Source organism: Pyxicephalus adspersus, chromosome 2 (genome assembly GCF_032062135.1).
Source record: "Pyxicephalus adspersus chromosome 2, UCB_Pads_2.0, whole genome shotgun sequence".
In the NCBI taxonomy this organism is placed as follows: Eukaryota; Metazoa; Chordata; class Amphibia; order Anura; family Pyxicephalidae; genus Pyxicephalus; species Pyxicephalus adspersus.
Genome location: NC_092859.1, coordinates 128,493,052 through 128,513,649, shown reverse-complemented (window position 1 = coordinate 128,513,649; position 20,598 = coordinate 128,493,052). Strand labels below are relative to the sequence as shown.

General features: G+C 39.3%; 1 protein-coding gene across 2 annotated transcripts in view; it reads right to left on the bottom strand.

Moving 5' to 3' along the window:
- ATOSA (atos homolog A) overlaps positions 1 to 20,598 on the bottom strand; it is a 41,657-nt gene that overhangs the window by 5,400 nt on the left and 15,659 nt on the right. The window contains exons 2-8 of one of the 2 annotated variants that reach the window (XM_072402362.1): positions 13,264 to 13,448; positions 12,516 to 12,718; positions 11,882 to 12,007; positions 7,446 to 8,901; positions 4,388 to 4,504; positions 3,285 to 3,364; positions 400 to 505 (exon numbers count right to left, since the gene is read on the bottom strand). In XM_072402362.1, the coding sequence (XP_072258463.1) occupies positions 400 to 505; positions 3,285 to 3,364; positions 4,388 to 4,504; positions 7,446 to 8,901; positions 11,882 to 12,007; positions 12,516 to 12,718; positions 13,264 to 13,448 (2,273 nt within the window). The remainder of the gene's footprint in view (positions 1 to 399; positions 506 to 3,284; positions 3,365 to 4,387; positions 4,505 to 7,445; positions 8,902 to 11,881; positions 12,008 to 12,515; positions 12,719 to 13,263; positions 13,449 to 20,598) is intronic. The other variant, XM_072402363.1, reaches the window with a different exon arrangement.

Here is a 20,598-nt window from a genome sequence, read left to right as displayed (position 1 = left end):
GACTTAGTAGTTTTTGGTATGTTTGTGCCAATGTAGTTTATATTTTTTTTTTTTTTTAATGTTTTGATAAAACATTTGTGCAACTATCATAGGCTGCACAAAATCCACAGTACCATCATTACAGGTTTCATGTGTACATGTGTCTCCCAACACTTAGAAATCTACTGTGTTGTATCATTAAATGACTGAACACAAAAAACTGCTATTGTTTAACTACTGTAGTCCACATAGTGGTCCCCTCCGTCTCCCCTATAAAACAGAGGCGAACAACTCCTGTTATGTCTGTACAGTCATAATTTTTAAAAATGTTGCCTCACGAATGATGGTTTCAGGAAACAGTTACCGATTGTCTGTATGGAGAAAAACACAAATACAGTAATAAGGCTGGAGAAAACATACCTCAAAATTTCCCAGAAGGCCAAGACAAGGAGCAGGTGGAGCACTGCAACTGAGTTGTCTGTCAGCGCTGCATTCTACACCCTCTTTTTTCTCACAGTGACGTTGTCTAGGGATAAAAAGGTGTTTTAAAGTTATGTGTCTAAAATCATAAGGTGTAGGTTTATTAATGCCTATAAAATATTTACATATCAGAGCTAAGACACAGACAACAGAGCTAGAGACCCAGAAGCAGAAAATAAATAGGGGAGATTTGCAAACCCTGCAAGGTGTCCAGTGCAGAAAAAGAAAGAAAAAATATATATCGGGTTAAAGATTAACTTTTGCCTCACTGCCCAGACAGCTGGCACTCTGCTTTTCTCTGCAGGTTGGCAGGCCCTTGACACCCTCACATTAAACAAAGGATTGCAGGTCCAACATTGTATGCGAGAACATTAGAGCTTGCGGATGACTATTGGAGTGAATTTGAGTGAAATTGAGTGGAGGCTTTGGGGGACCAGTTGTTTTTTTACTGTAACCCTAAAAATATTTACCCTCACAGTGCTAAGTAAGGGAGAGCCTCTGCAACAGTATTTTTTTCATTTTTCCTACTATCAGCCTCCACTATCTTTCACAGAAAATCCCCATCTAGTGGACACATTTTGTACCTTAATCTGGGATTACCTTTATAAAACAAAAAAACAAAACACTTTTAATGTCCCTTGATCTACTCAACACCATAAATAAGAAAACACAACTCAGATCAGACACGTAAACACGGGGACATCATTGGATGAGCACAGTACTGTTCCTGTGCTTGTGAGAGGCTCTTTCTAAAGGTTGCCTGTACATTGGCATAGAGATTAGCTGTGGTTTCCAGCACTAACTAAAGTGTTATTTTGGCAATGCCCCACCATAGTACAATGGATTCAAACAACATATCAAGAAAGGCTTCACCCCTCATATGCTTGTAATATGTAATAATAATGTAGTAATTCTTAAATATTTTAAAAAAGAAAAATAGATATCCTACTTCTGTTTGCCAGTGGAATACCAGTTCCATTAACCTGCCTGCAGGCTTGGCAGAGATTATCTGCACATTCACCTCCACTATTTATGCCACTTTACAAGCACAAATTTCCGCACACAAATCCTTTTTGACATCTTGCCAAACACTTCTAGCTCACACAAATTCCTGGAGTTCACAGTTCTTTCAATGGGACCTCCAAGGCTAGGTAATAGGCGTTTGCCCATACACCATGTACACCATCTAGCCCACACACAGTGTATAATATCTTGGACACAGCTGGCAGTAGAGATAGGCCACCAATGCTATGGCTGCTTAGCAGGCTTCACTACTACTTCAGTACTACTACTACCTCTTCTGCCTGGCATACAAAGATGGTTATTTCTCAAAACTAATCCCCCCTATCCCCCAAGTTGATATGCTTCACTGTCTTGAACTTTTACATCAATGCCCAGCCACTTCCCATCACCACACCAAGTTGGCATACAAACTTAAAACATTTCCTTGCAGCCTCTCACCTCACAGACTTAACACCGCTGCAATCTGATAGCCATCACTTACTGTCTGCTGGCCATTTTCCAATCGCCATTCATGGTTTAACAGTCTTTTTCTAACCCCCCAGCCAACAGCTATTCAATAAGCACTTTGCAGTCTCCAGTCTCCACTACCAAGCCACCTGCAGCTGGCAGCTATAGGTTCATTATCAAGTTTCACTTTTTTGTTAAATATAGCTTTATTCATTTTTTAACATAGAAATCAACAGACAATCGATGAAAAAACAAAAAACAAAATACAAAGAAAACATTAACAAGGGTACAAAGGCCAACCTAATAATTTTAACATACATATAACTATAATAGTCCAGAAATGAACTTGCGCTGGGCCAGAGGGCCTTTAGTCCCTTACCCATTTGCACAAGAAGACTGATAGATCAGCATATATATTCCTATAAAATATAAACACAGTTCTGTACCCTAGTAAATATAGACACAATAGTCAAATAACAAAGTTTCACTTTTTTTTTTTTTTTTTTTAACACTGGTTCTCCCAAAGCTTACAAAAGCTGTCTGTTTTAGAACTTATCAGGGGACTTTAAGCTCTCTAAAACACTAGATATCAAGCCAGACGAAAACCTGCACATGCTTACATTCTGGCTATAGTAATATTTACGCAGTGTAGGCAACAACAAAGTAAATCAATCCCATGTACATGACAGGTGAGCATCCATGATAAAGGTATTCTTTATTCCAACCCATGCCATTCCTACTTTTTTTTTAAATTATCTTTTTATTGAATTTTTCAAATATATACAAGTGCAACATCAAAATCAAGGATAAAAAAAAAGAAGGAAAAAAAAAGGATAGGAGAAGGACCCCGTTTTTTGGGGGGGGAGGGGGCGCGGAACCCCATACCCCCCCCCCCATGCTATCCTGGCTCGTGGAGTTGGGCAGGCTGTGTCCCTGCACACAACCCGCCACTCTCCCATCAAAGGCTCAGTTCTGCGATAGGATAGTGGACGGGGTTATGCTATCATGATGTCATGTTCAGTAGCATCATGATGGCAAAACCCCGCCCACTCTCCCATCGGATCGGCCTCTTTCAAATTTTATATTGTGGCCCGACTGAAAAAGTTTGTCCACCCCTGGTATATAGAAAGACAAAAAACTGCAAATCTTTCACATGCTATTCTCAAATTTCACTTTTTCTCTAATTTTTATGGGAAGGACTTGTTCTCTAGTTCCCTCAAATTTTAAAATTAAATAGCACTTGCCATGAAAAATGTAATTTCCTTCTTCAAGTGTTATCCCAATATTGCAATAGAAAAAGAAATGTTTATTAAGCAGTGAGCAGAAGAAAATAAAGTATACTAAGATATAAATACCTTCTTGTGGATAAACCTTTAAATTGTAGTAAGGAAGTGTCCAGATCAAAATACCCTGACTGTGTTTTTCTTTGTGGAACCTAGACAAAATAAAAAGATTCTTTCATCTGGTAAACCCTGGCTTTCAATGAATATTGCAGGACACAGATCACACTCCCAATCTGCAAACAATTTGGATTTCAAGACTCAAAAGATTTTGACAGATGACCAGAGAGAATGTTATGGTTTTAGCGTCAATGTAGTAATTACCATCCTGCTTATAATGTATTGTGTGTGAAATTAAATCTGTAGCCGATGCAGAAGTGGGTTTAATTAAAAAGTTAGTAATAAATTAAAAATTATGCAAGGCTGTAAAGACCTTTCAAAAAACAAAATGTATTTATTATAGGGAAAAGAGGCAACAGACGCAATCCCACATTTGTCGGTTATGTCAAGGACCATTCTGGACTTCAGTAACATTTTCTATGGGGCTGCTAATAGTATCTCACCAAAGGCATTGGTTCCCTAGCATCCAGAAGCTGTAACCACATTGCACCCTCATGGTCAGTATAAACACAGTTTAGGACTTTCAGCAACTAAGAACAGCAAATGTTCTGCCTTTAGTCGCTGATCATACATTTCCAGCTAGGACATGGCCAATCTATCTGCTTATTCTTTCAAAATAGATTTGTGGCCATCAATAAAATGGAGTACCCGGTTAATTTAAAAACTGTTAAAAAGGCTCTTCGATCCTATAAAAAGACAGACAGTGGCAGAGGAACTGCTTTTTTGGCTTACAAAGTTAATGGGCAGGAATATTGTGATGTATGCTTACTGAACTTGCAGGACTTTTAGTTTCAAAAATGTCCAGCAACCTATCAAGTTTCAGCTAAAAGAATATAAATCACTAATAGAAAGACTGCTGTGCCAATGAGGTAATCTGTTGCCGTTATACTATTCAGCTTTGGAAGAGTGTAGCAATTTGTGTACAAAATTGAGTTTACAAAACAACAGTTATTATTTACAATAGGTAAGGCACATAAGCTTTTTCTAGAATTCCTGCATACTCATTTTCTACAGAACAAAAGGTGGCAATTATTAAAAAAATATGGGTAGACACTTACAGGACTTGAGAGTAAAGGTAGACCTGTGCAGGGGTGGAAGGCCTTGATTGAAGTCCCATCTAGTGAGTGGAAACCTTTCTTCCTCCAGTTGTTGGATGTCCGTAATGGTACCAATTTCTGATTAAAAAACACACAAAAAAATGGTGTATAATCTTAAACATTTGCAAACAATATATAAACTCACTAAAGCCAATTTATTGGGGTAGTTTGGTTGATGTTGTGCCTTATAGGTAAACCAATACTGGTCATACGCTTGACGTGATGGAGCTTTGCAATGCAGCTTTAATTGTTTCCCAACTCACCAACTAATTATTATTGGTTATTTGGAAAACTGAATGAACCTAATGTGGTTGGCTGACTGCACTTTTTCACTATGAGGCCATTTATGATGAGTGTTACAACCCACAGGGTTGCAGTGTTATGATTGGATGTGCCTAAACCTAGCAGAGGTCCTGTTAGGATGAGCAAAATAAATGAAAAAAAATATTTTATTTTTTTTTGGGGGGGGGAACCCACACAATGTATTTGCTAAGTACTAGTGTGTAGAGTTATTCAGCTAAATGAACCCTTTTAGGCCTGACGTCTTGACATTATGTTTAATAGGGGTTACTCACAAGGGGTTATCCTTTTAAATAGCCAAGATCCAGAATGTCTGCACCACTTGCATATCCTTTTGCTCAAGTTACCCTGTATCCCTATTTATTGTACAGCGCTGCGTAATATGTTGGCGCTATATAAAACCAGTTTAATATTAATATTCTCTATTGTTTATAAGGTTAGGTCCATAAATATTTGGGCAGAAACAACTTTTTTCTAATTTTGGTTCTGTACATTACCACAATTAATTTTAAATGGACCAACTCAGATGCAGTTGAACTGCAGACTTTCAGCTTTAGTTCAGTGGGTTGAACAAAAAGATTGCATAAAATTGTGATGAACTAAAGCTTTTAATTTACATAATCACTTCATTTCAGGGGCTCAAAAGTAATTGGACAATTGACTCAAAGGCCATTTCATGGGCTGGTGTGGGCAATTCCAGACAACATGCTGTCAAAGGAGCTCTCCATGCAGGTGAAACAAGCCATCCGTAAGCTGCAAAAACAGAAAAAACCCATCCGAGAAATTGCTACAATATTAGGAGTGGCAAAATGTACAGTTTGGTACATCATGAGAAAGAAACAAAGCACTGGTGAACTCCAAAAGACCTGGACGTCCATGGAAGAAAACAGTGGTGGATGATGGCAGAATCATTTCCATGGTGAAGAGAAACCCCTTCAAAACAGCCAACCAAGTGAACAACACTCTCCAGGAAGTAGGCGTATCGATATCCAAGTCTACCATAAAGAGAAGACTGCATGAAAGTAAATACAGAGGGTGCACTGCAAGGTGCAAGCCACTCATAAGCCTCAAGAATAGAAAGGCTAGATTGGACTTTGCTCAAAAACATCTTAAAAAAAAAAAACAGTTCTGGAAGAACATTCTTTGGACAAATAAAATCAAAAAAAAAAAATGCCAGAATGATGGCAAGAAAAAAGTACGGAGAAGGCGTGGAACAGCTCATGATCCAAAGCATACCACATCATCTGTAAAACATGGCGGAGGCAGTGTGATAGCTTGGGTGTGCATGGCTGCCAGTGGCACTGGGACACTAGTGTTTATGGATGATGTGACACAGGACAGAAGCAGACAAATGAATTCTGAGGTGTTCAGAGACATACTGTCTGCTCAAATCCAGCTAAATGCAGTCACATTGATTGGGAGGCGTTTCATAATACAGATGGACAATGACCCAAAACATACAGACAAAGCAACCCAGGAGACTAAACTTCGGACAGAAAGGCCCACAAACAAACAGCAACTGAAAGCCGCTGCAGTAAAGGCCTGGCAGAGCATTAAAAAGGAGGAAACCCAGCATCTGGTGATGTCCATGAGTTCAAGACTACAGGCTGTCATTGCTAGAAAAGTGTTTTCAACCAAGTATTAGAAATGAACATTTTATTTTCAGATTTGAATTTGTCCAATTACTTTTGAGCCCCTGAAATGAAGGGATTGTGTTAAAAAAGGCTTTAGTTCCTCACATTTTTATGCAATCTTTTTTGTTCAACCCACTGAATTAAAGCTGAAAGTCTGCAGTTCAATCGCATCTGAGTTGTTTCATTTAAAATTTATTGTGGTAATGCACAGAACCAAAAGTAGAAAAAAGTCCTAATATTTATGGACCTAACTGTATACTCTTGCACAAAATTTCTTGCCAAAAATATTTAAATACTATTGGAAAAATAGAGAACTGTTTTCCGTTGTTCCCTATAGCAAGGGAAGAACAGATTCACTTTTACGCACTTTATCTATAGTGATTCTGGTACGGACACTTGGCAGAGCATTCCTGAAATGGGCTGGCATGCAATACCTGTCCAACATTTAAAATCTCTACAACAGTAATATGAAACACCTCACAAGAAATCTTTTACAGCCACCTCAGGTAGAGGGCAGTGACAGTGTGTGATCAATGCTACAAAACATTTTGAGATATATAAGAATTAACTGAAATAGATTAGAAATAATATTCAGCAAATACAATAGTGGATGTTGAATTTTACCCATTTAGTGACAGGGCTGCTTGTTATTGACCTTACCTGATTCTAGCGACCCAGGAAGAGAGATTGACATACACATCCCGAACCAAGACCATGTGTGCATGTCGGATTCTTACCAGATACAAATACCAAATACAAATGGTCAAGCTCGTCTCGGGCAAGAATCTGGCATGTGTACAGTGGTCGTCCACAGTCTTTCATGGAACCATCAGTATGAATCCATGAACAAATGCTGTACACTTCAAAGGAGGAGAGCACAGCCGAGAGCAGCTTGCTTGTTCTCCCAAGTCCTCCCTCTATAGAACAGAGTGGTGCTGTTTGTACAGCCCTTGTTTGTTCATCCCTCACTGGAAAATATCGCTTCCAGAGACAAAAGTTGCAGGTATATACACAGCCCAAGTCTGTGCTGCCACACTACTTTATCTATGCAGATAATAAAATTACATGTGAATGTAAATACGTACTGCTTGCTCTGTGTTCTTCAGTCGCTCACACCTCAAACAACTTCCGTTGGTCTTTCCTTGTTCTTGTGAGGTACAATCACACTTGGCTGGATCCTCATTCTCATCGTGGGTCGTTTTCGGTTTGTCCTGAGTCTCTCTAAGCTTTAAACCATCACGGTCTGAACTGACATAATTTTCTATACTATGAAGTTGATTATTATGATCAGATCCTTGTGCTTTCCGTGTGTTATTCTCTATACATTTAGTCTCTGATGTCTGGCTAACACCACAGGTTTTCAGTGCCACTACATTTCGTGAACAGTTCTTGTGGATATCACTTTGCGAACTGTCACCATTTTCAGCTTGCTTGTTGTTGCTGCTGCACATGTGGACATTTGTTGGGTTATGTTGTGAGATATGGGTAATTTTACTGGTATATTTTTCTGTCTGCTCACTTTGTTTGAAGTCCCCTCTTTCAGGCAATGTGATCAAATTTTCTCTGGTGGATACAGACAGTGCAGATGGTGTGTGTTTACCTGCAAAATTCTGAAATGTGTTAGAAACTTGCTCACTAGGTTGAATTAAAATAAGTTTTCTTCTAGCTTGTGGTTTTGGTGAGGTTTTACTCTCCAGACCTTGTTGAGAGGAAGTGATGGGTGTATCTAAGTACGGTTTCAGTTTTCTGTCCTTATCATCAGGGGTTAGAGTCAAGTCTGAACCCAGTGTACTTATGACAGATGTTTCTCGCTCTATCTTGTTGAAGTTTTCATCTTCGGATTGGTTCCAGAATATTTTAGAACATATAGTGCTGGAGTCGTGCAATTTAAAGGAGCAATTGGCTACATGCGTATTTGCAGGATCACACTGTAGCAAATGTTGTGCAATTCTTGCTATGACTTCTTGACGTTCTTGAATTAAGGTGCCTATCAGGGGGTTAGTCTCAGCTGGCTGGTTTGCGTGCAGATTAGGTGCATCAACCAGCGACAAGGATTTAAAACTTCTAATAGGAGAGTCTGGTGGCCCCTTCTTTAATTCACTGATCATACTAAAATCCTGCACTTTTGATGGAGATGTCCCAATGTCATACCCACTCCCACTTCCAGATATTAACCTAATGCTTCTGGCTGGAATAGTGAGATTCATGCTTAGACTTGTCCTAGCTTGCAGTAATCCTTCAGTTCCAACAGTCCAAGTCTGCTTGCTACAGATATGCTGAGAATTGAGTACACCATACTGGCTGTTCTCCCTTAGCTCTCGAGGTGGAGGGACACTCTGCTCATGCGTGGAGAACCTTTTCTCATAAAAGCCAAGATTACTATGGATGCTACAATTCAGCACTGGATAGCTGGATTGTCTAGGCAAAGACTGGACACTGACTTTCAAGGCCACATTGTGAGAGACATTGGGAACTGGAAACACATGCTCAGTTGGGGTATGTGTAAAACTCCATTGCAGCTCTCCATCAGCAGGACTCACTCTGTAAGTAAAAAGACACACAATTAGCTCCTCCTCATACCTAAAACTACCTTTTCCTTCTCTGAATAAGCAAAATCCTACGTCATTTCTGTCTCCCAAGCTCCTCCTAGACTAGGTTACAGAGGGAAGGCTAAATAGTTTGTGCAGTGCCGTCAACCCAGAGGCCAGTGGGCAGGTCTAGGTATCACCAGATGGTGATTGACATGAAAAGCAGAGAGCCATGCCCATGCAACATTTTATAAACCCACTGACACGGATAGCAACTCTGCCCTAAATTCAGGAGCAGTGCAGCACTGTTGCCACACCATAACCAAAAGAATCATTAGGTATTGCTGGTAGGCTCAACAGATTTTGTGGGACTTTACCAGGAAAAATGTAAGAGCAGATGATCTTAAGTAAATGACTTTGATGCTAACTATAGTCAGCCGTTGAACTGACAATACCTACTTACAACAGTTTAGTTATACAGCATCAATATTTTTCCCAACACTGAATTGTGGGGCAAATTATATATATATTAAGGTAAACCTGACTTGTTCCAAAAAAACTTTCAGGTAATAGTGCAAAAGTGCAGACACTCCTAATTCCAAACACTGTTACTATTGAGGTTCTCTCCTTGCAAACTTAACTGACAAGGGCCTATCAGAGCTATACAAACTTTCAATGTAAACCCTTGTCCAATATGTACTAAATGTTAGGGATTTACTTATAATATACTATACTATACTATAATAGGAGTATTAAAAACCATTGAAAAGAGCTTGTTGCACATAGACAATTTCTTCATATTGATTTACTAGATGCAGTTATTGTTAGGATATGATTTCTAATGTCTTGCTTGGTGGAATGGGTCATAGAGATCTTCTATGCCCCAGAGTTTTGTTTTACTTTTCTATTCTATATTTTATTTTAAAAAAATTATTCTAATAGTCTTCCTTTTATGTTACAGTAAGAGAAAAAGAAATAAAAACAGGAAATGCAGCTAATCACACACATAAAAGGTATTTGTGGGTAGTTGGTGTGCACATCAAAGATAAGGAAACCCTACATCAGCTGTTAAGCAATTTGAAAAAAGAAACTTCTATTTCCTGCCAACACAGCTTGCCATCTGGGTGATGAGAGCAATCTTTAAGAAACCAGAGGCAAGAGCAACTCCTTGTGCAGGGAGGATCACTTGCAAAAAAAACAGTAGCAGAGCTCTTTTCTAAAAGCTGGTAAAGTTTTCATGTCTGTTACTTATAATAAATAAAATTACAGAATGCAGGTCTTAGGATGGAAAAAAAGTGATTGCTGTTGAAAACACAAATATTTCTGCTCTCAAGCATAAACCAGGCAGATTTGTAAACTGAAAGACCCGAAAAGTTAAGATAGAAGCAACAATTTAAACATTTGTTTAAATGTCTGTCACTGTTGTGGAGAAAAAAACAATACTAATGTTTCAATGCAGACTGTAAGGAATCTGACTACACTGTAACACCTAGCATTTCCAAAGCTTCCTTTTAATGCAAGAGTAAACATGAAATGTGCGTGCATATAATGCTGAGGAGATGGCCATTTCAGAAGCGACATATTATCGCATGAATGTGCACATTCTGTAACAAATTTACCTGCTGGTTTGCAAATCTTTCCTGAAATGTACGCTAAGCTGCGTGCATTCTTGGTATCAGAATGAACTCCTGCTTGAATGCAGTGGAGTTGCTGCATGCCAACCTTGCCAGTCATGCTGGTAAAGATCCCAAACCCATAAGATAAACCAAACAAGCCAGCTCTAGTGAGTATATATAGTTCCACTTTGAGTAGATCTAAATCCTGACCTTAAGGCATTTCATTTGCCTTATCCTAGTTTAAAAAATAGATTTTTTTCCATAAAATAGTTACTACAGCTTTAAAATCACTGCTAACCTGGTTGGTGTTCTGATTCTCCTCTCTAATTACTTTTTGAATCACTGACACAAACTGGTATACAGCTCAGGTTTTCATCTAATTACCACACAGTTATCTGCATGCTTGTTTCAGGTGTGTGACTGACGATTACTGACACAAATATTCAATCTATATCCAGGCAATTAGCATCCTTTAGGATAAGTTAAAATATTAGCACCTCCTAAAATCTCTTTTCATAAGTTCACCTTTAAGCTACAAAAGTTCAATAATAGTTGCTGGAAATTATCATTTGTGATAGTACCCAGCAACAATAGAGTACTGTACAGACCGCAATAGCCTGGTCTAAAGAAAGGAGAGAAGAAAGTACAACCAACAGGTACCAACTGTGTCGACCCTATTAGGAAAAAAAGCAGCTGTTGTTCCTGTTGGTCATTAGTAAGATGGCATGATGGATCACTAAAGCTCTGCAAACATGTGCAATAATTGTTCATGCATCGTGCACTCTTTTGTCATTGGAAGGGCTCTTCAAAACGATACAAAACGAGTGTTGTACATGCAGCACCTTTCTGCTCTATGGAAAGCGGAGGGGGAGAACGACGGAGTGGCACCCTGCTACGCTCTCTCCCCTACACTATTGTTGCTCATCGTTCTTGGATCCACCAGGACAGACCCACACATGATGAGCGCTGTACACATGCCAGATTCTCAGCCGATATCAGTTCTAATGCGATTATCAGATGAGAATTGTCTCACGTGTGTGGCCTACAGGGCAGGAGACAGAAGGAGATTTTAGATTGTTGCCCAAAGTGATAGGCAATGTTTGTCTTGGTTTATGAAAACTGTATTTAGCCACTTCCTGTGTACATGCACTTCCTCCTGATCAATCTAAGTGGGCATAGCTGCTCGTAGTCTGCACCAGAGGAACATGCGTCACAATGACAATATAGGAATGCAACAGGGCAAAGTTTTGGACCCAAAACAAAGTTAAACAAGGAACATCATTGCAGATAAAATTTTAATCCTCTGCACATAATGTGTACAAACTGCTGGGACCTGTTAGGAGGAAAATGATCACTGAACACCTATCTCCATCTTACCTGTAAAGGATGTTGCGTGGTACAGCCCCATGGGAGACACTTAACCAGGCGCTCAGCTGGGAAAAGAAAACATAGGAACGGACTGCCAGCAGTAGGGTCTTCTCTTCAATGAAACGATCTCCGCTCCTAATAAAAATGTTACATTTAGTAAATTATACTGATAAATGTACTTTGTGCAAACATGGGTTTGAGTAACAAAATAAATTACAGTATATAGTTGTCCCCCTGTCCTGTTTATCAAACAAAACTGACAGATAACACTGAATGTCAGAAAAAAAAAAACATAAGTTTCTCAATACTTAAAACTCTACAAATGATGAGTGCCCCTATAATCCCTCCCCAGTCATCCAATTTACTACGAAATCAAATCTTGTCATTAGAGATCAATTTTACATCTCTTATACCTTGGGAAGAGGTTCGAAACCAAAGACAAGTTTATTTAGAGGATGCGTTTATCATCCTATGAAAAAAATTTGTATTTACGACAGTAAATACATTCTTCATTTGTAATTATTTAAAGACCTGTGGCAGTGCTTGTCCCCTCTACATAAGAACAATCCAATACACAGAAACAAAGAGGCAGGCGTGTAAACAGTTTGTGTTTTAGAAGAGCGTAACGGAAAAGGAAACGCACTGTCTGGGAACTGGCTCCAGGGTCCACCTCTCCAGCAAAAGGGCATCTTGTTTCATTGCAGGATCATTCAAATCATTCCCTTCTGTGCCTGAGCCGTCATCACTATAGCAACAGTCTGGTAGCAGCATCACCTCCACCATGATGGGAATATTATTCCTCCACAGCAGGGCGACCTCAGACCTAGTTTTCCTAGCTTGACGGCACTAGAGGACAAACAAAAAAATAAAGTTTTGTGCAGAAGGTAAAATTTGTGTTCTACAAGAATTAAATGTTCAAACATACAAAGATTCTTTTTGTGGACCCCCCTTCCTGCCACAGTACTTATGGTTTCCTTTGTTGCAGCGCATGTATAGAAATCTACTAAACTCAGCAGATGCACGGTACTTTTGGTGCTCCCACTGGTCATTCCCGTACACCTATAATATTTTCTAGCCAGTCACTGGCCATTCATAAGAATGCAGCGCACTCTATTACTGGCCAAGAAGAAAAGGTTCATCACTGTATGTGAGCTGACACTTTCACTGTCGGACTGGTGAAACTACAGTAGAGCTATACTGTGCATTGGCACAAAGCTGGATTTGCCCTTTAAAACTAGGATAATCTGGTCAAGAAAATATCATTAGTAATCTGTTTACTTTGGGCAACACCTCACCATTATTATGAAGATATCCACTGTGCCAACTGTAAGGCCAGATTCCAAATCAACATGTCCAGTACCAAGCGGTGGTGTTTGGGTAAACTAACTCACCTGGGCCAGCTTGTCACTGCATTCATGCTTGTTGAGTCCAGGCTGACTAGATTGTGCTGGAGGGCAGTGAAGACCTTCTGTTCTGCCTTTTACTGAACGTTCAGGAGTGCGTCCTTCTGTAATTAGTAGAGCTAGGTACACCAGGAAGTCCTCCGCCTCGAACTCAAAGAATTCATCCATGGAGTCTAGAAAAAAGCAGATGGCATACGTTGAGCGTGTCTAATCCACATAGACCTTACCGCTAAAGTCCCCAAGCTAAAAGATCCATTAAAAAAAAAAAAAATTACCCATGACGAGCACAAACCTTTCCACTGCCAGAAAGTCTGCAATATGTTCCTGGCATCAGCAATGTGTTAAAACAGTTAGAACATCTGGTTTTATTTTATCTACACAAACAGAACTAAGTGCCAGTGTTTTACTCTTTAATACAGGTTTAGTAATGTAATAAAATCAACCAGAGAACCAATAACAACCAGCACAGCGATTACATTCCTTATTTCCTGGGCACGAGCATGGGCCAGAAACAAGGGTATTATAAAGAAGGTGAAGCGGGGTCATTTCTTCACACTGATCTAGCAGACGTGATGTAGCATGGTCTGCCTGGAGCAGATAAAAAGAAATCACCAGCTTGTAGACCCAGACACCGCATAGTACTTGTTATATAGGTAACAATAAAGCATCACATGAAGTTACCTTATTTTACGCTCACACAGAACAAATTCTAAAAGATACAGGATCACAAAAATCATTCTATTTACTAGGTTAGGTTGTCTGCAAGCAAATGCTAAGAAAGATATAGAGGCCAAATTATCCAGCACATTACAATTAATAAACAGGATTTATATAGCACCAACATATTATGCAGTGCTGATCAACTTCAGGTACAGTAAACTATTAGTTTAAGGTTCAGTAACTACATGATCAACAAAAGGTGTACCATTTAGAAGGCAGTGAGTGTTTGCCTATTTTACACCAAGAGCAGCTGTAAATGGAAGAAATCTGCAGTGCCATATGGCTGGCGTAGGAGCAGCAACCCTATGTATTGCAGGAAAAAAAAAAACATGCAGACATGTGCAAGGTCAGAGGAGCTAGAAGTAGGGATATTCAAAGTAGATTTTGGACAGCTGTGTAATCTGAAACCATTACCCTAATCTATATCTATCTATCTATCTATCTATCTATATATATATATATATATACATATATACACACACACACACACATACACACATCAAACCAGATGTCTATTGGGGCTGCCAATCAACTTCCAGTCTACAGCAGTCGGAAGGGAACATCAGGTGAGAATATTTATCAGGATTGCTGCCATTTGCCCCCCAAGGTAAGCTGTTTGAAGCATTGCTTGGCCCCTCCATGTGGCCCTATGCAATGACAAACCTTCTAGGTCAACAACATATACAAATATTTTGTCCTGAGGGCAACCGATTTGTGCATGTCTAGGGTTCCCTCTAAAGCCATGGTACCGAACATGTTGGCCTTACTGGCTGCCCATAGGGAGTCTGACATCTTCACCATGGTCCTTATTCAAGCCAGTGAATTAAAAATTCTCTGTAGAATGGCTTCATTAAACTGCTTGGTTTAATCAAGGCTTGGGAAATATCAAATACAACTCAAGTAATGTAGGGGGGCTGAAGTAGACTTATCTATTACTGGTTTCTGAAGTGTCCCCAATCTTTAAATGTCTTAGTATATCCCCAACATAAATTTTGCAGTCTGACATAGCATGATAGCAGTGAAGGATCCTCTCCTGTTGCTTGACTATAGTCAGCCTTTTGCAGCCATACATTACCAGAATATTATGTGCAGCCCTTTAGGGCCATTTCAGACCAGATGTGAGCTGCAGCAGTCTGCTGCAAGTTCAACCACAGTCACTTAATCTCCCGTAAGTGAATGGGAACGGTTGGTACGATTTGTTTCGCACACGGGTGCAGTGTGGTTTAAAAAAAAAGCAAAGTGTCACGCTTGGCTACGGTAGTTATGGTGTGAAAATGTGCGCTGCAGCTGTGGGTACATGCAAACCTTGTTGCCCATGGTTCAGTCTGCCTCCCCCAGCTGTACAGCGGCTGTTTGCTGTCCACTCAGGAGCTGAGTTCGACACCCCATGCCTGAAATTTGTCTTTGGGACATCAGAGGCTGAAGCCTGAAACACTTCATATGATGAGGGTTGTCCACCACTGGGCTAAAGCCTATTGGAAGCCGATCAGTTGCTAGCTTAGATGATATATACAATAGTACCTAATAATGCTGGTTTATCTATTATGCATTGCCTCCCTTTCACCAATAGGCTCTAACTATCTGCATTTTAGCTGATAAAACAATTAAACAGGGTTTATAAATAATAAAATAGAAAAAAAAAAAGTGAGAATTACATTTACTGTCATCTTCTGTTTTTGTTACATAAACAGCCCTGATGGTCTGGCAAAACACATTCCTTAAAAAGAAGTAAAATATTTGTGTGCTGGAAACACTGGTGTAAAAAAATGTTTGTTCCTTTAGGAGACAGAAGAATTCACAGACAAAACTACAGAGGTGTCTTTGTTACAGTGAGAGCCCCAGTGTAAACTAGCACAAAGAATTAGCAGAGCATGGTCAGTAGATGAAGCAGCCGGCAGATTACACAGAGGTACTTATTCCTACAGCTGTACCATACACCATGCATCTTTGTTTTCAGACACACATTGTCACTTAACAGTTCCCTGGCCAAAGGCATTATAATTCTCCTGGAATTGGTGAAATAATAACAAGGGAGGACATTTATCAAAACTGTCTGATATAGAAGATGGTCATCAGTACACCTCCTAGGCAAATATACCGCTTCTGCAAGGTTATGTTGTGACAAATAAAGAAGCCATATGTTTTTATATGAGGTGTGGTGATGATGAATGACTGTCATATAGCAGTCACATTCATCATCATAGCACCAAGATTGTGGGTCTAAAGCCATATGGAGAGTTTTAGAAGAATTTATTCCTTTTTTCATAAATAAAATGAATGAACAGCCCATTAAAGCATAAAATAAAAATGCCTATACTGTTACTTAGAGCTGGTCTATTCAGTACTTTTGCCACTAGAGGTCATCAGCCTTCCCTATTAAGTGACAACCAGGATCTTTCAGCCCATTTTCTTGAAGCTTAGGCTGTCATGGACTTTAAAAGTTCCACTTTTAAAAATTTGCAATCAGGCAGTGTTTTACTGCAGAAAGGGACAATGCAATAAAACATACTCGCCTGCCCGAATGCTGTCAAAATCATTGTTTGTTGGGATACCCACCACATCCTGGCTTCCTTTGGGGCTGCCGGGACTGAATAAATACCCATGGCCCTGTGAAGAAGTCACGTTACACTGGCCCGGCCAATCAAGATGGCTGAAGAGATAAATGGGGAAGAGAAGAAAAAATAAAAATGGCAGCACGCGCAACAGAACACAAGGGGTTTAGTTTCATTTTGACCCCAACTTATAATGGGCCAGTGGATGGAAAAGAAACTTGGCATGGAGCGCACTAATATCTCCTTTTCCTCTATCAACATGCTACTTGTAAAAACATGAATTGATGACTGCAGGAAGTTGATACGCCATAAAATTCAGATACTTGCACTTACAGTCCATGAATGAAAAAAACAAATTCTGATCTATATTTGAAGATATTTCAGATTCATTGAGGTCCGTTTTCCACACATTCTCTAAGCATGTTGGGTTTGAGACCTTTATAACTGATCTCATACAGATGAGGTTTGCATATAGTTCTGAACATATAAATCACCCATTCACACTTTTTAGGTTGTTGTAATATAAACATGTTAGCAGGTACAAATTAATCCCCCCACCATTCTGTCTAATAGGAAGACACTGGACAAAATCTAAAAGAAGCGACCTGAGATCAGTAACTCTTCCTGCAAAACAATTAACATATCCTTCTGGTGGGTGTTAGGAAAGGTAATTGCAGTGACCAAATCCATTAGTAGAGGGAAAGAGCTCATCATCCCTGTAATTACAAAAGTCCTAAAAAGGATCCGATTGATCTCAGGAAATTATACTAGATTATAGATGTCATGCAGCAACATTATGCATTCAAATCATATTTTCTTCCAAGGGGAACACATCTAAAAAAAGATGAGGCCTAGAGAACAACAAGCAAATTAAATTGTGACACAATTTTATGGCAATATTAAAAGGGCTTAAAGCTTTGCTTATAATTATATTAATCTTATTGCTGACATGCAAAATGCCGGGTCATTTTACAAATAATCACTACCGCATCACTGTGCCTTGCAGTCATGTCGGAGAACATTAAAAATTCTGAAATGTTATAAAGCCAACAACTACCTATACGTGATTGCTGTACCTAAAGCATACCTAAATTGAGAAATTTCACTTTACATAAAAGGTTAGACAACCTACATCATGCATCTTGGGGGGCTCTTGGGTGCTCCTTCTGTGCATGCCGCAGAAGAAGCCTTTTCGCAAAAAAGAGAAAAATTTGCCGAACTCACGCATGCGCGGTGAGATTGGCAAGTTTTTTTTACATCCTATGACACCCAACCTCGCGCCTGGGTCAGGTGACATAGGATGAAGAACCACGAAGAAGAGGCAAAGATGGTGGCGCCCGGAGCGCCGGCTCTGGGACAACGTGGGACCCGATGCAAGTCACCCCCAGATGGATCGGACTGCCCTGCGGGATTGAAGGGAAGTGTATTTTTTTTTAGGCAATTTTCAGTTTAGTTTCTCTTTAATGCTCTGCCTAATATAACATTTTCACAAATCTAAAGACTTTATTGTGGAAGTGCAAAACAAACATTTACAGCCAACATCTAGACTTTACTCCAGGGCTCCGGTAATTTAAAGGAAGAATATGGCTTCTTTTCTATGAGCACATATTTTTATCATTATGTTGGTATATTTGTAGATGAACCACTAGAGGGAGCTTTTAGGGGCTCAGTATTGCAATGGCAATCTTTTCCTAAAGCGTAACTGTGGATGTCAGAAAAGCGTAAGTGTAAAGCGAAAAGTGTAATGCATTCTCTATGGTAGAAGCACGCACCCCCACCCCATGGACAGTTATTTTAGTGACGGACATCACAAAACACAACAGCTTGTGTTTTTGTACACATAAGTTTAATAAATGACTTAATTCTGATTAGGTGTATTACAAAAGGCAGTCGAAGTGTAGTCACATGATTCATATAAAGATCAGAACAGAATGACACTTCACAGCTCACTCACAATATGCTTACTGCACAAAGTCATAAAACACTCATTGATAGAAATGCACTTGTTTAACCCATCTGTTACCCTACTGGGTGTATACACAGAAGCAGAAATGTTGCAGATGAGTTAACACTTTCACTACCTTCATGCTGAATACAACTAGTTAGTTCCAACATAAAGAGCTCCTTATAGTCAGACAGAACAGGTTCAGTCCCACAACACATTACTCTTTATATAGTACACACAAGGACATTTGATTTGACAGATATAGGTGAGAAAGGCGGTCAATACACCATCTTAAAAAGTCACTATATTTAGATAAAGGCAGCACACAGAGCCTGGTGAGAGGACTCGGAGACTATGTTATACTGTAGACTTGTTAGTAAAATTAGTTAGTTAAATGTCAGTCACCTGCTCACTTGGCTTAGATGCCCAGATATCAAATGTTAATACATTTTCAATACTACTTTGTACACCCTCAGGTTTGCAGCATGCAATTTGGCTTAAAACCAACTTATCCGCACAGGACATGAGGAATGTTATCATAGGAGAATGGGTGATAGGCAATTAATAGGACCACTATAATTAATAAATAGGATTTATATAGCGCCAACATTTAACGCAGCACTAGGATAGCACTGTAAATATGGGGTGTTTATTTGTGTTGATGAAGCTGCTAAAATATTATCTGATCATTTAATGATCCAAAATACACCAAGCTACTGCCGACATGGGTCATGTGGGGTCTGCTTAAGAGGCTGGGGGCCAATGTTCAATTATAGATGGCCAAGAAGCAGCTTTGCCCGACACATGGACTATTTACCTTGCCATAGAGGTGGCCTAACATCGGGCAATAGTTATGTAGTGTCTGCAAGTTCGGCCTGAACAGTGATCTTTCCTCTTAGGCAAAAATTACTTTTTAATGCAGGAGAGTGTCTAACGCAGCATTTTTCAACCAGGGTTCCTTGAGCAATGAGCAGTTTGTGCCTCTCAGGTCAGTTTAGATGACACAAATGATCTTGTTGGCAATCGGTAAAGATAACATTCTTCCCAATGACCATCATGCTAATATATGGAGAGCTGTGGAAGTAAAAATTATAGCAGGGAGTTCACGAATGACCACAGGAGATAAGGCATCAAATAATGTTACCCACATAATTGTAACTCCTACTTTTGAGAACATATAAAAACTTTACAGGGGTTAAGGCCATTGTTTATTGTCAAAAACTGTTTAATACATCATAGCTTTAAGTCACCCAACATAACACACTCAGAAAACACATTTTAAAATGTACAATCTAAAAGAGGCAGTAATGGCCGTACAGAATTTCTACGAATGATTTAGGTTCCTAAAGGTTTCCTAATATAGCCCAAAAACATACCACTGAAGTCACAGGGGTCTAACTGTGCTAAATATAAACTGTTCTACACGAAATGAGAACTGTGGGTGTTTTATAGTGAAGAGTAGAGCATGTATTATATTATTTGGCAGGTAAAGGTGTTCACATTTATGCATTTAGGATGTGTATTCAGCGGTTTGTAAAGCTCAGCTTCAAGCAAATAGATGGGAGAAAACCATTTTCTATAGTAACCTCTCAAGAACAATAAATCCCACACTGAAATTATGAATGTTGTATATATTTTCTTTTTTATGTGTGCATACTATGCTACTAAAAAGCTACTACACAAAGCGAAATCTAAGCAGAACAGTTCCCCAAAATTACAACAAAAAGTGAGCTTAGCAGGAGAGACATTTATGTCTATTCCTCTGTGCCAAAATAAATGAACTCTTCTAATGCAGGAGATTTACGTCATTCTGGCCAGGTCAGTCATGAGTCAAATCATGAAGGTCGAAGATCCCAAAAACCTGAAACAGTCCGGACCAAGAAGCAGAGGGAGTTTAGTTCCTGTTTAAAGAATCACTCCAGTTAGTAAGTAAAGAATCTTCAGAGATAGAGAATAGAGGCAGGCATCCTCACCTCTAATCCAATGGTCAGGCTCCATTTTTAGTATTTCTAAAACTTTTTTGCCAGGGATATAAAGTAAGCAACAGCATTCTAGAGTAAGAAAATGTTTATACCAAAATGTGCCCTCTAATTGTCCCTCAAGGAC